Genomic DNA, 12,447 nt, shown 5'->3' on the forward strand with positions numbered 1-12,447 from the left:
CGGTTTTTAAATCAGCAGTGGTGATCTTCAAGTACAGTGGTACCGCAAGTTGCATACGCTTCAGGTTACATACTCCGCTAACCCAGAAATAACGCTTCAGGTTAAGAATTTTGCTTCAGGATAAGAACAGAAATTGTGCTCTGGCGGCACAGCAGCAGCAGGAGGTCCCATTAGCTAAAGTGGTGCTTCTGGTTAAGAACAGTTTCAGGTTAAGAACGGACCTCCGGAACGAATGAAGTACGTAACCAGAGGTACCACTGTAATTATGAAAATTCATTTCCTAGGTAACAAGTTGATGGCTTATTTGTTTTCCAGGCATGCCTATGAAGAACAATGTTGCAGCCTTGCGCCAGTCTCCAGGACAAAATGGCACCAGTTTTCATGGCTGCATCCGTAATCTATACATCAATAGTGAGCTGCAGGACTTTAGGAATGTCCCACTGCAAGTTGGAATCCTGCCAGGCTGCGAACCCTGTCATAAGAAAATGTGTGTCCATGGGACCTGTCACGTGACTAGCCAGTCGGGCTTTGCTTGCGAGTGTGAGGGAGGATGGACTGGCCCACTCTGTGATCAGCAAGCCAATGATCCTTGTTTAGGAAATAAGTAAGTCCTTGTTCAAATCCCTTTCTAATATTGTACATGTGCACATACACAGTGGAGTAGGGTAGGCTTTAAAAAGTAGTAACACTTTTGAAAGTCTCCCATTTCTGGGGTGTGGTGGAGGTGGGTGTGCAGAATATAATCTTTTGGACCACATCTTACCTAGTTTGCTGATTAGCAAATTAATACACTAATCAGAAGTTGTTCATCATTCAACAACCACTAGGCTGCTACTGGATCACATGCCATCTTTAGACCACCTTTCTACAGTCTTCCCTTGGAAATTTAGTTTCCTCATTATTTCTGGACAACATTACAAGAGGAGATTGTAGCTTAAAAAAATGAACAAAATGTTATCAATCCAATCTCTTGAGTTTTTAACACCTCTCTAAAATCTTATTTTGGTGATTGAAAAAGGAACGTTGGTTTGTAATTTTTTCCCCTATGACTATGAACAGCTCTCAAGCATTGCTTCCAATGCAAATAGCAGCTTCAAGGGATCAATTTTCATCCGTACTGCAGCAGGGGAGGAAAGAGCTAGTTGCTCCTCCCCATCTTCTGTGATCTTAATAATTATCAGCCCCACCCCACAGCAGTGCTCTCTGCACTTTTCAGAACATGCACAGTAAATGTGAAGGTGCAGGGGCGTAGCAAGGTAAATTGGTACCCAGGGGCAAAAAAAAATTTGTTCCCCCCCCCGAGGTGTAGGAAAGTCAGGTGGTACCCAGTGCAGAAAAATTCTTGTCACCTCCCATTGATCCCCCCGCAAAAATGGTTTTATGTTATTTCATATTTTCTTACAATGGAATAATAACAAGTAATAATAATAATAAACTTTTATTTATATCCCGCCCTCCCCGGCTCCCTCCCCGGCTGAAGTCAGGCTCAGGGTGGCTAACATCAGATACATAACATTGGTATAAAATCAAACAATAATTAAATTTCCTCCTAAAAACATCTCAAAATCAAATTAAAGTCTAATTAGATGGCTTTCCACAGGGTTAGGGTTGGGAACAGTAAGTGCTCCACTGAACTGAAATTTCAGCCTTCACGACATAGGAAAACAGCCAAGTAAACAGCTATTTTGGTGGAGGAGGGTCAAGATATTAACCGATATGCATGGAATTTCATATATAGCTATATAATCCCTAGTATAGTAAGATAAGACCTTTGGAGCAGGCATTTTTTCTTTTTTTAAAAACGTTTTTTTATGACCCGCCCTAGTAGGGCAGTAATTGTTCCTTGATAATTTGTCACCCCCTCCATTATGGAAACTAGGGCGGACCGCCCACTACGCCCCCCTTGCTATGCCCCTGTGAAGGTGCATTTAACATCCCATCTAGTTTGGCTCAGGGATTTTATACAGTCGTTCCTTGTTTTGCGACCAGGATCCGTTCCGGAGACTCGGCCGATAGCCGAAAAGGATGCAGGGCAAAGCACCATGTCTGCGCACTTGCGCAGAGCGGTTTGCAATTCTGCGCATGTGCGATTTAGCGCTTCTGCGCATGTGCGACCGGCAAACCCAGAAGTTACCCGTTCCGGTACTTCCGGGTTTGCCGCGGACGTTTGCCAGAATGGACGCTAGACGAGGCAGACATTTTCGGAGGTATTACTGTATCATGCAAGCATTCAGGTACTAATTAACTCATCAGTGCTAAAGAAAAGAAACAACTTTGTTTATGTCTACCTTCCGATTCCTAAGTTTTATCTTAAATCTCAGTGCCATGTTCTCTTTGGTCAAAGTCCAAAAGGGCTTTCTCAATGGGGCATTTGTTGAATTCCACGGGGTTGGGGCGAAAAGAGCCCAGCAGGCAGGGCTGGCTCAAGACATGCTGGACCCGAGGCAAACCACAAAACGAACGCTCCCTCCCACCAGGGAAGAAGGGCTGAGTGAGGATCTGCATTGGGATCAAGGGGGGCAGTGGACCAGCAGTGTCTCCCATTCGCCAAGAGGCTGCTATAGAAGTGGCATGGGTGGGTGGGTGGCACTGCCAAGGAGGAGGCAGATCCAGCCTCCAAGGAGCGTAGCACTGTGGAAGCGGCAGCTTCCTTGGAGGGCGGATCTGCTGCCCTGTGGATCAGGCTGCCTGAGGTGGTTGCCTCTCCTTGTCTTATGGGTGGGCCAGCCCTGATTACAGGTAAGCCATGTCTTCTTCTTCTTCTTCTTCTTCTTCTTCTTCTTCTTCTTCTTCTTCTTCCTCTTCCTCTTGTTGATCATTAATTTCTCATATCAATTTTTAAGCCAGATTATGCATTCCTTGCTCACACAGTCTCTAACACTTAAATGGGGGGAGGGCAGGGATCTTGAGGAATGCACAATTTGGCACCTGTTGACACCTTGTTCAGGTCTTCCATAACACATCTACAGTGGCAATATTCCAGTACTAACAAAACAAATGGGCTACGTACTTCCGTATCTTTGCACTAACCTTGCGTACCAATTAGCACGGGGCTAACGGCTTCGCTCCATGTCGTACTGACATACAGTGCGTTCTAAAAAGGAAGGGGAAGTAAAACCCTGTAAACCTTTTCCTTTTTGAGCACAGTCCAAAGTTAATTTGTTTTGCTTTTTTTTACAGTTAATGTCGCTTAGCCTTAGATTGGATTGAATAATTTATTTTTTATTCTCTTGGGCTTGTCTCCCCCTGTAGATGTGTGCATGGTACCTGCTTGCCAATCAATGCGTTTTCATACAGTTGTAAATGCCTGCAGGGACATGCGGGAGTCCTCTGTGATGAGGATGAAGAACTGCTTAACCCCTGCCAGTCCATCCGATGTAAACACGGTAAATGCAGGCTTTCAGGCCATGGGAAACCGTATTGCGAGTGCAGCAGCGGATACACTGGGGACGGCTGCGATAAAGGTAGATAACCAGTTTGTCACAGTTTCACGTAAGAGGGAAAATATTCGTTTTATTGTCGAAACGTAATAAAGATGGAGAAAAACAAACAAACTCCCAATCTTGCACACATGGCAGTACATTTTTCTTTGGGCTTCTTCTTTTTTATTTCTTCCCCCCTTTATCCCACCCTAAGCTCTACAGAGCTTCTCTCAGTGAAAAGGATTTTTAATATATATATATATAATAATGAAGAGGATTTTTTTTAATATAAAAAATAATCTTTGATTTTAATATTAGCACTTGGAAGATTTTTTCCCCCCCATCAAGTATTTTGCTGTGAAAACTTTTTTCTTTGTTCAGAAGCAACTTTTTACTATATTTAAACTGCCACCTTTTACCTGCTATATCTTTCTGTATTTATTGTTTCTCTGCCTTCTGCAACTGCGAAGCCAAATCCAATGATTCTGCTCCTAGTTTTATCACAAACTCTACTTTTGACCTCTCATCTTCAACTGATTTATCACAGCGAATTATACAGGTGAGATGGATAAAAACAGGATATTTTTCCCCTCCACTGTCATCTTGTTCTTTTCTTTCCTTGTCTATCAAGGCTCTTTCACTTTTCTCTCTCTCTCTTCCCCCCCTCCACAACTTTTTTTCTTCAGCTGACATATATTTATTTTGTACTTTGCATCAATGTGACTAGAATAGAATATGGGGTTGGGTTTTTTAAACCAGATGTCTCCTATTTAAACTGTTTTTATGTCCCAGTAATTTATGAAGTTAGTGGAATGCAGCTTCTATTAAATAACAGATTGAATAATATTTAACTCAAGGTCTAATAAATGAAATTGCATGCCGTCTCAAGTACTTCCCAACAGTAAAGGAAACCAGCTGGCCGTGCTGTTAGCAATAGATGATGTGTATTTTTGCAATAAAGAAAAAAAGAATTAAATTTCCAATTTTCTTGTCATTGTAATAGCAGCGTATTTATGGGTTTAGGAATAAATCACCGCTGAAAAATAAGCGAACCTGGAAAAAAAGCACAATCTGCTTTTTTAATCCTGTGTACCAGAACCTTTTATTTTTCCGAGCTAAAAAATAATGTAAACAAGAGTCTATATTTAAACGCTTTCCATCTTCTTAGTAGATGCCAGCGATTGATATCATTGCACGGTGTGTCATTTGGGGGCTGCTGTTTTTCACGTTGCAGAAATCTCTTGTCGAGGGGAACGAGTCAGAGATTACTTCCAAAAGCAGCAAGGTTATGCCGCGTGCCAGACGACCAAGAAGGTATCGAGACTAGAATGCAAAGGAGGCTGTTCGAGTGGGCAGTGCTGTGGACCACTGAGGAGCAAGAGGCGGAAATACTCCTTTGAATGCACTGACGGGTCCTCATTTGTGGATGAGGTCGAGAAGGTGGTGAAATGCAGCTGTACAGAGTGCCCCTCCTAAACATGCCCTGTTCCGTTCCACTTCTGTCTTTTTTTTTAATGTTGTATACTTATCGACCGTGTCTTGGACTAATTAATGCTTCATAGTGGAAATATTTGAAATATATTGTAAAATACAGAACAGACTTATTTTTATTATGAGAATAAAGACTTTTTTTCTTCAACTGCAACGAAACAAAAAAATAATAATAAAGTGCTTGAACTGAGACTTCTTGTACCCAAGAGGAGTTTTGAAGGAAAAGTGGGGGGAAAGACCCCCCAATAAAAATACCTGGTAACATTTCAACAGTGATGGGGAAACTTAACAACTTTTAACAGCAGCCCTTCTTTGTAACATTCTGAAGATAAACAGGCACTTTGCTCAAGTGACTTTCGACCCTACAATCTTATTGATGAAAAATCAACCCCAGAGTCTGAGGCTTTCCTTTCCTTTTTTTTACTTCCTTAACTAGTTTTTCGCTGTCGTCGTTTTTGGTTTTACTCTCTTGACACGATCATATCAAACTCTTCCAGGGCGTGCAATGAAAAGGCACAAGGCGAACAGAAATCCTTTTTGTGCAAATTTATGTGCGAATTTATGCGTTTTGTACAGCATAAAACAATCAAGTCGGGGAAAATGAGACATCTTGCCTCCTTAACAGAAGAGAATTCGCCATAACCCTAAAATCTCCTGATATATTCTTTTATGTCGGCATGTTAGCAAAAGAAGAAATTGAACGAGTGTTTATCTGCCCTCTTCCAGTATTAATTTTTTTTTGTAATATAAATGTTAAGGGGAGGATTAAAAAAATAGATTATTGTTGGGAAAATTAGGTATAATATGGAGTTTTGTTTTTTATGAGTTCTGAGCAACTCTATACAGTATTCGGTTTATTGAGAAATATTTATTGTATCAAAGTACACTGTACTTAACATTTAGGTCACCCCTTTTACTGTTGTTTTTTTTCAATGCTTTAATATATATTAATTTATATTTGTCCTGATATTTTTGTACTTCCTGTTGTTGTTGGGGTTTTGTTTTGGTTTTTTAAAAAAGAAGACTTAAACCAGGATAGTTGCAATAGGACTAACATGGCATGTTCTCACGGGGTAAATAGATTTGGTCTGGGGTTTTTTTTTCTTCCTCCTTGGCAACCTATCATCTGCCTGGTGTCACTGAAAGAACTGGATGCCAGAAGCAACAACAGGTTGTAGTTTTCATGATAGCAGAGGCATCTCTCAAGTCCTTGTAACGAGTGAGGGGTGAAAGAGTCTTTACCGTAGATGGCAAATGTATTGAAGTGAGCATTTCCCTGATATACATTGCTTTGCAGAAAATGAAATGATGTGTAGAAACTTGACACTAGAAAAGTAGACCTTTACAAACTAATATTCCCTTGGAGTTCCTTCCCTTTAAAATTTTTTAAAAAAGAGGCTGTATTACCAAGAACTGTGACTTTTCCCAAATATTAAAACTACTTTACTTGTCCTAATGTTTCCCTTTGTTAACATTTTTTGCTGCTAAATCACAATATAGAATTGGTAATAATTCTTCATAGTTGGTTGTGTTCTTTTTTTCCAGTAAATCTCGGGGTACCCCGTAATGGGGGTGTTTTTTCAATTTTTTTAAAAAAGAAAAAGTTAGATGTACATGTGTAATACGGTGTTTCTTTGTCTTATTTGGACTGATATCAGTACCTTTACTGATGTTTGTAAATTAAACAGATATTTACTTCAGTGCTAGCTTTTGCTTGTATTCTTCTAAGAAGTTTAACTTGTTCAGCGGCATGTAATTAATCTCCAGTAGCATAACAAGAGTCCGTTTGAAAAGCTATCCCAATCAAAACAAATAACCCAGGAAATATATTGCTGTCAAGCTAAAAGAGGAACCTCCATGCCTGTCTTGTACCTTCAGGATTATTTTACAGTGTTATCCCCAAACAGTTAAATAGTTGATTCTTGGGATACTTTTCTAAATATTAATCTAAATTTCTCCTGAGAAAGAACTGCAAACACCATGCATTGTAATTCCATATTTGACTAGTTCTATACACATGTTCGGGACCCGGGTGGCTCTGTGATCTAAACCACAGAGCCTTGGGTTTGCTGATCAGAAGGTCGGCGGTTCAAATCCCCGCGACGGGGTGAGCTCCCGTTGCTCAGTCCCAGCTCCTGCCCACCTAGCAGTTCGAAAGAACGTTGAAGTGCAAGTAGATAAATAGGTACCGCTCCGGCGGGAAGGTAAACGGCGTTTCCATGCGCTGCTCTAGTTCACCAGAAGCGGCTTTGTCATGCTGGCCACATGACCCAGAAGCTGTACGCCGGCTCCCTCGGCCAGTAAAGCGAGATGAGAGCTGCAACCCCAGAGTCGTCCATGACTGGACCTAACGGTCAGGGTCCCTTTACCTTTACCTATACCGTGTTTCTCCTAAAATAAGACACCGTCTTATATTTTTCTTTTGCTCAACAAAACACAGTATGGCTTATTTTCAGGGGATGTCTTATTTTAACCGCGTCGCATCGGTACGCTGCATAGCCACGCCTCCCCAGGCTGTTTTAATGGGAGGTACCACGTCACTATGGCTTATTTTCGGGGTATGGCTTATTTTTGGGGAACGGCTTATATTTCACAAATGCATAGAAATCCTGCTGTGGCTTATTTTATGGCTATGTCTTATTTTAGGAGAAACAGGGTACACATGTTGATTGCTCACCTCTGCATCTTTCATCTCCATTCATTGTCCCAGTTTTCATTCTCCTTTCAGCCCTTGTTGTCTCTTCTTTTCATTTTTTTGGATCACACCCGCTCCAAAGTGCAAACAGTTATTTTTCTTGTCCCTACCCCCCCCCCTGCTTCCTATGCATTTGACTCTCAGGCCCCTGTGTCCCACTTTCCTATGTCCTTCTGCCTGCCCTACCTCTCTGGTTATGGGGGCAGCTCATCCTCAGCAACTGCCACCATGAAGTCTCTTGATGTGTTACCAATTAAGAGTACAAAAACACCCCTCTCTCCTTAGCAAGAAACTATCACTGCAATGGGGGAATCATGAAATCATATTATGGTGTCATATGAACAAAGTCTGTTTAAGAAATACCACCTGAAGAACAATTCATGAATGCAAACAAAGCAGATTTTACCCTTTACATCAGCTCCCCACCAAGTTAATGGGCAAAACACGCATGTGCCATACTTGCAACATAGGGTAAAAAACAGTACAAGGGAGGCAGGTGGTTTTCATCAGGGAAGTTACTAAAAGTGATTCTTGGGGCTAATTCCCGCTCATTTGCTAAGCCTGTCTCAGGTGGACCATTTCAGCTCTCCCTGGCATGTGCTGTAAAACATGTGTGTTGGATTTACAGGTAGGTTGGTGTTGGTCTGCCATAGTCAAAACAAAATAAAAAATAAAAAATAAAAATCATTCCAGTAGCACCTTAGAGACCAACTAAGTTTGTTCTTGGTATGAGCTTTCGTGTGCATGCACACTTTTTCAGATAAGTGATGGAGACACTTGGGGAGAGAGAGAGAGACTGTATATGGGAGTTGATATGCTGTAGTAGTCCTCAGAGCCAAGGTGAGTGAGCTGGAATGATTGGGGTTTTTTATCACAAGGAAACATAGATGTAGTGGCCAGAATGGGACCCTGGTAGAATGGAGAGAACCAATGGGATATGGTCAGGGCTGGATTTAGGTTTGATGAGGCCCTAAGCTACTGAAGGTAATGGGGCCCTTTATATGTCCAGCTGTCCTTTGTCAACAACAAATTGCCACTGTTTTTTGTATTGACTATATGCTATATGGTAATTTATGGACCTAATAGGTATCTAAAGCCATTTGCACATGTTGCCATGCTACCAGTCCATGCAGAATGTAGGCACCCTATATATATAGAAATGAGCAAACCAGTGATATTTTAGGGAGCAGGCTAGCAGGTGGGGTCCATTAATTACATCATAGGAGACTACACAACACAACACAAAACAATGTAGATTTTATTTTATTTGTTTTTTATCTTATATTTTGGAAATGTACATCCAGGTTTTTTTCCCTTTAATTTTTTTTGGTGCCCCCCAAGAGAATGGGGCCCTAAACTATAGCTTGTTTAGCTTATACGTAAATCCGGCACTGGATATGGTTGTCTTCAGGAAAGGGTGTACTGTAAGTATTGTCGCTCTGTACATCAAAGAGAACAATCAATAAATTCCAAAAAGGGCAGACTCTTGTGTAGGACTGTTGTGAGTGTCAATACCAGACCTCAGAGAATAATTTAGTACTGGGGATGCAGTACCACCCCCAGTCGATCGTAAGGTGGAAAATGAAATGGCATAGTAATGGGTGACTTCTTGCCCTCACACAGACTGGGTAAATGTGCGTTCCGCTGACGACAAAGAGGTAGCATTTCTAGATGTCCTTAATGATTGGTTCAACACCACCTTTCCTAGGAGCCATCAGAGGGGAGATTACCCTGGCCTTAATCCTAAATTATGCCCGTAAACTCGTGTAAGATGTAAGATGAACTGACCACAGTGCTATCAGATTTAACATATCATTGCCCCCCAAAAAAGCTTCAAAAGAGAAAACTTCTAAAGAAAGAGTCAAATTTCTCCATAATGCTTTGGGATAAATCAATAATAGCTCAGCTAGAATGTATACTGCAGATTGGGAAAGATACCACGAGCGCAAAGAGAACTTTTCACAACTGAAACATTTGAGGTTTCAGGGAACTTTGTTTCTAAATTTTGATGGTAGTTATTAATTAGATTATTTGCATTCAGCCTCTGCAGTATCTTGTAGCTGTTAGGTAAAATTATACTGGTATTTATTTGTGATTTGGCCCGATTTAATTACTTATTTAAAACATTGGCATAACAGCACATAGCATTAAAGTTGCATGCTTGGATTTTCAAATCAGCTCACATATTTTATCTCAGCAATCTTTACTACTACTTTGTGAACCAGAGGGAAGGGGGACATCATATTTGCAAGCATTTTTAGCACCAACTGCTTCATGCTAATGGACCACTCCACTATTGCAAAGGGAGTTTGTGTTGAAACCACTTGCTAAAATGAAGCTGCCCACCCCACCCCCGTTTTAGCAAGTGTTTTCAATGTAAATTGCTTTGTGCTAATGGAAGAAGGCTCATTTGAAAGCACACCCTCACTGACAATCAGCTGATTGGTGGTGGGGTATGCCTCCAGTTCATGCAAGCAGTAGCAACACTATTGGAGACTTCCTTGTTTGCATATTAGTTTCTTAGCTGTTGTGCTAGAATACTTACTGAAAACAGCTCACATTAGAATGGTTAGATTCCATCCATTTGCAATCTAACCAGGTTCTTGGCTTCTTAGAAGTCCCATTCATCAGTCACCACAGCAGCATGGATGCTGTGTTCAAGTGGCTAAACCCCATGCATCTCTGGTAACATCTGTAGCAAGTGTGGGGAATAATCTTTGGCCCGCCATATGCATTGAACTACAACTCTCATCAGCCCCAACAAGCATGGCCAATGCCAGGGGTGATAGAAATTGTAGTTCAGAAACATCTGCAGGGCCAAAGTTTCCCCCACACCTGACGTATAGGAAGTGAACATGTAGAGTGGGTGATTTGGGTTACTTCTGAGGTGACACTGAATCAGCCCACGTGATCGATTCCAAATACGTTTGAAATTTGTATGCATGTGGAATCGGAATGTATGTAACCACTCTAAATTTAAAAATGATATATGATAGCCCTGGCCCACTAACCCACAAGAGCCACTTTATAACATTTGCTTAATGTAAAAGTTAGGAGGGTACTTATTTCCAAAACTCTCAGGATGTTCCTGGAGTGAGTGAATGCCAAATATGCTTCTTGCCTATTGTTCTGCCTGTATGTGTAATATCTGGGACCATGATAGAAGACTGTATCAAAGGACTCTGGGGAAAAGGGATGAAGAGGGAGCAGGGGGGAGAAAGCAAGCTTGGGTACCAGTTCTTAATATTGCAACAAGATGGAAACCATTCGGGTAGCCTGGTGGAAGGGCCATTGCCAGGTAACAGGTGAGGCAGAAGAGCTGAAGTCAGGTGGCCTCTTGCCAGAGCTGAAGAAATAGCCCTGCTTCTGTGCCTGATAAAATTTAGCACTGGTACAAGAACATAAAACATCACTGTTCTTAAAGAACACTAAGTGAAGGTGCTCTCAATGGGAAGTTCTAGTAGCAAGCAGAAGGAAAATTGGATGTGTGAGCCTTGTGGTTATATGAATTTTCCACTCCACCTTCATGTTTATTTTTGCTCTGGCCCAACTCACTTTCCTGCTCCTGTCATCCTCTGCTATTTTATTTCTCTACTCCTCAACCCCTCTCCTTATCCACCGAATTGCATCTTCTCAAATCTCTCTCTTTGAACCTATTACCTAAGCATGGGCCTTGGGTTTACATAAACGAGCAGTGGAACAGTAGAAAATAGAATCAGAGGCTGAAATGAATATGATAATGAATTTGGGCAAAGCCTGCCTACTGAAATGTCAAGATCGTTCAGCTTTAATTCATAATTTGGAGAAATTCTAGTGAATTTTGGTTAAAATGAATATTATCATGGAGTCCGGAGAGGAAGGGTGTTCCTTAAGTAGTCTCCACACAAAATGGAGAAGTCCATTCTGTGATTCACCCGAAATCAATGCCATGTGTCTTTAGCAAGATCATACAGGTGAAACTCAAAAAATTAGAATATTGTGGAAAGGTTTATTTCTTTCAGTAATTCAACTTAAAAGGTGAAACTAATACCTATGAGATAGACTCATGACATGAGATATGTCAAGGCTTTATTTGTTATAATTGTGATTATTATGGCGTACAGCTGATGAGAACCCCAAATTAACAATCTCAACTTTGGGGTTTTCATCAGCTGGACACCATAATCACAATTATAACAAGCAAAGGCTTGACATATCTCGCTTTGCATGTCATGAGTCTATCTCATATATTAAACTCCAGTAGCTAATGAAGACAATTGCTTACATAAATGAACTTTCCCACAATATTCTAATTTTTTGAGTTTCACCTGTATTCTTCAATTTAGCCAATTCTACAGCAAGCATAGAGCTTTTTTTTCCCTCACAAAAGAGTGAACAAGCTTTGAGGCAAGGAAGCACAATACCAAAGCTTGCTGGAAGACGTGAGAGTGAGTAAACTGGAATATCAGGTAACTTGGAAGCAGGGGGTGAGGGGTGGAGAAAGGAGGATACAAACATGTTTGGATCTCTTTGATTCCATTCACTAAAGGCATTTGAACCAAAGAAGCAGAGCTGAATGTAAGAATTCACACTTGACCTTTCTCTGGCAGTTGCAGTAGAGCTTATTTTCATAAGGGCTCTCAAAAGCATCCCATGCTAGCATCCTTCCTATCTCCCGCACTCCATCATGTATTCATTCTTATTCATTAATAAGGATGTGACAGTGCTTGAAGACCTACCTATATTATCAAGAGAAGTCTACTGGAACATATTCACATGAGCCATCCCTATCTCTTATGGAAACATATATGCAAGGGGTTGTTTTTCCAACTGCTTTAAAACCCATGAAGTAGCAATAAC

The 12,447-nt window shown here is 41.0% G+C and overlaps 1 protein-coding gene across 8 annotated transcripts in view; it reads left to right on the top strand.

Annotated features, from left to right (window-relative positions):
• The window catches only part of SLIT2 (slit guidance ligand 2), a 226,834-nt gene extending 220,221 nt beyond the window's left edge, over positions 1-6,613 (top strand). For 4 of the 8 annotated variants that reach the window (XM_033161244.1, XM_033161249.1, XM_033161246.1 and 1 more), the window contains 3 exons: positions 316-604; positions 3,253-3,464; positions 4,657-6,613. In XM_033161244.1, the coding sequence (XP_033017135.1) occupies positions 316-604; positions 3,253-3,464; positions 4,657-4,898 (743 nt within the window). In that variant the 3' untranslated portion in view covers positions 4,899-6,613. Of the gene's footprint in view, positions 1-315; positions 605-3,252; positions 3,465-3,892; positions 3,982-4,656 lie in introns of all 8 variants that reach the window. The other 4 variants (XM_033161243.1, XM_033161248.1, XM_033161245.1 and 1 more) reach the window with 2 other exon arrangements.
• The last annotated feature ends 5,834 nt before the right edge of the window (positions 6,614-12,447 follow it).

The sequence above is a fragment of the Lacerta agilis genome, chromosome 9 (assembly GCF_009819535.1).
Source record: "Lacerta agilis isolate rLacAgi1 chromosome 9, rLacAgi1.pri, whole genome shotgun sequence".
NCBI lineage: Eukaryota > Metazoa > Chordata > Lepidosauria > Squamata > Lacertidae > Lacerta > Lacerta agilis.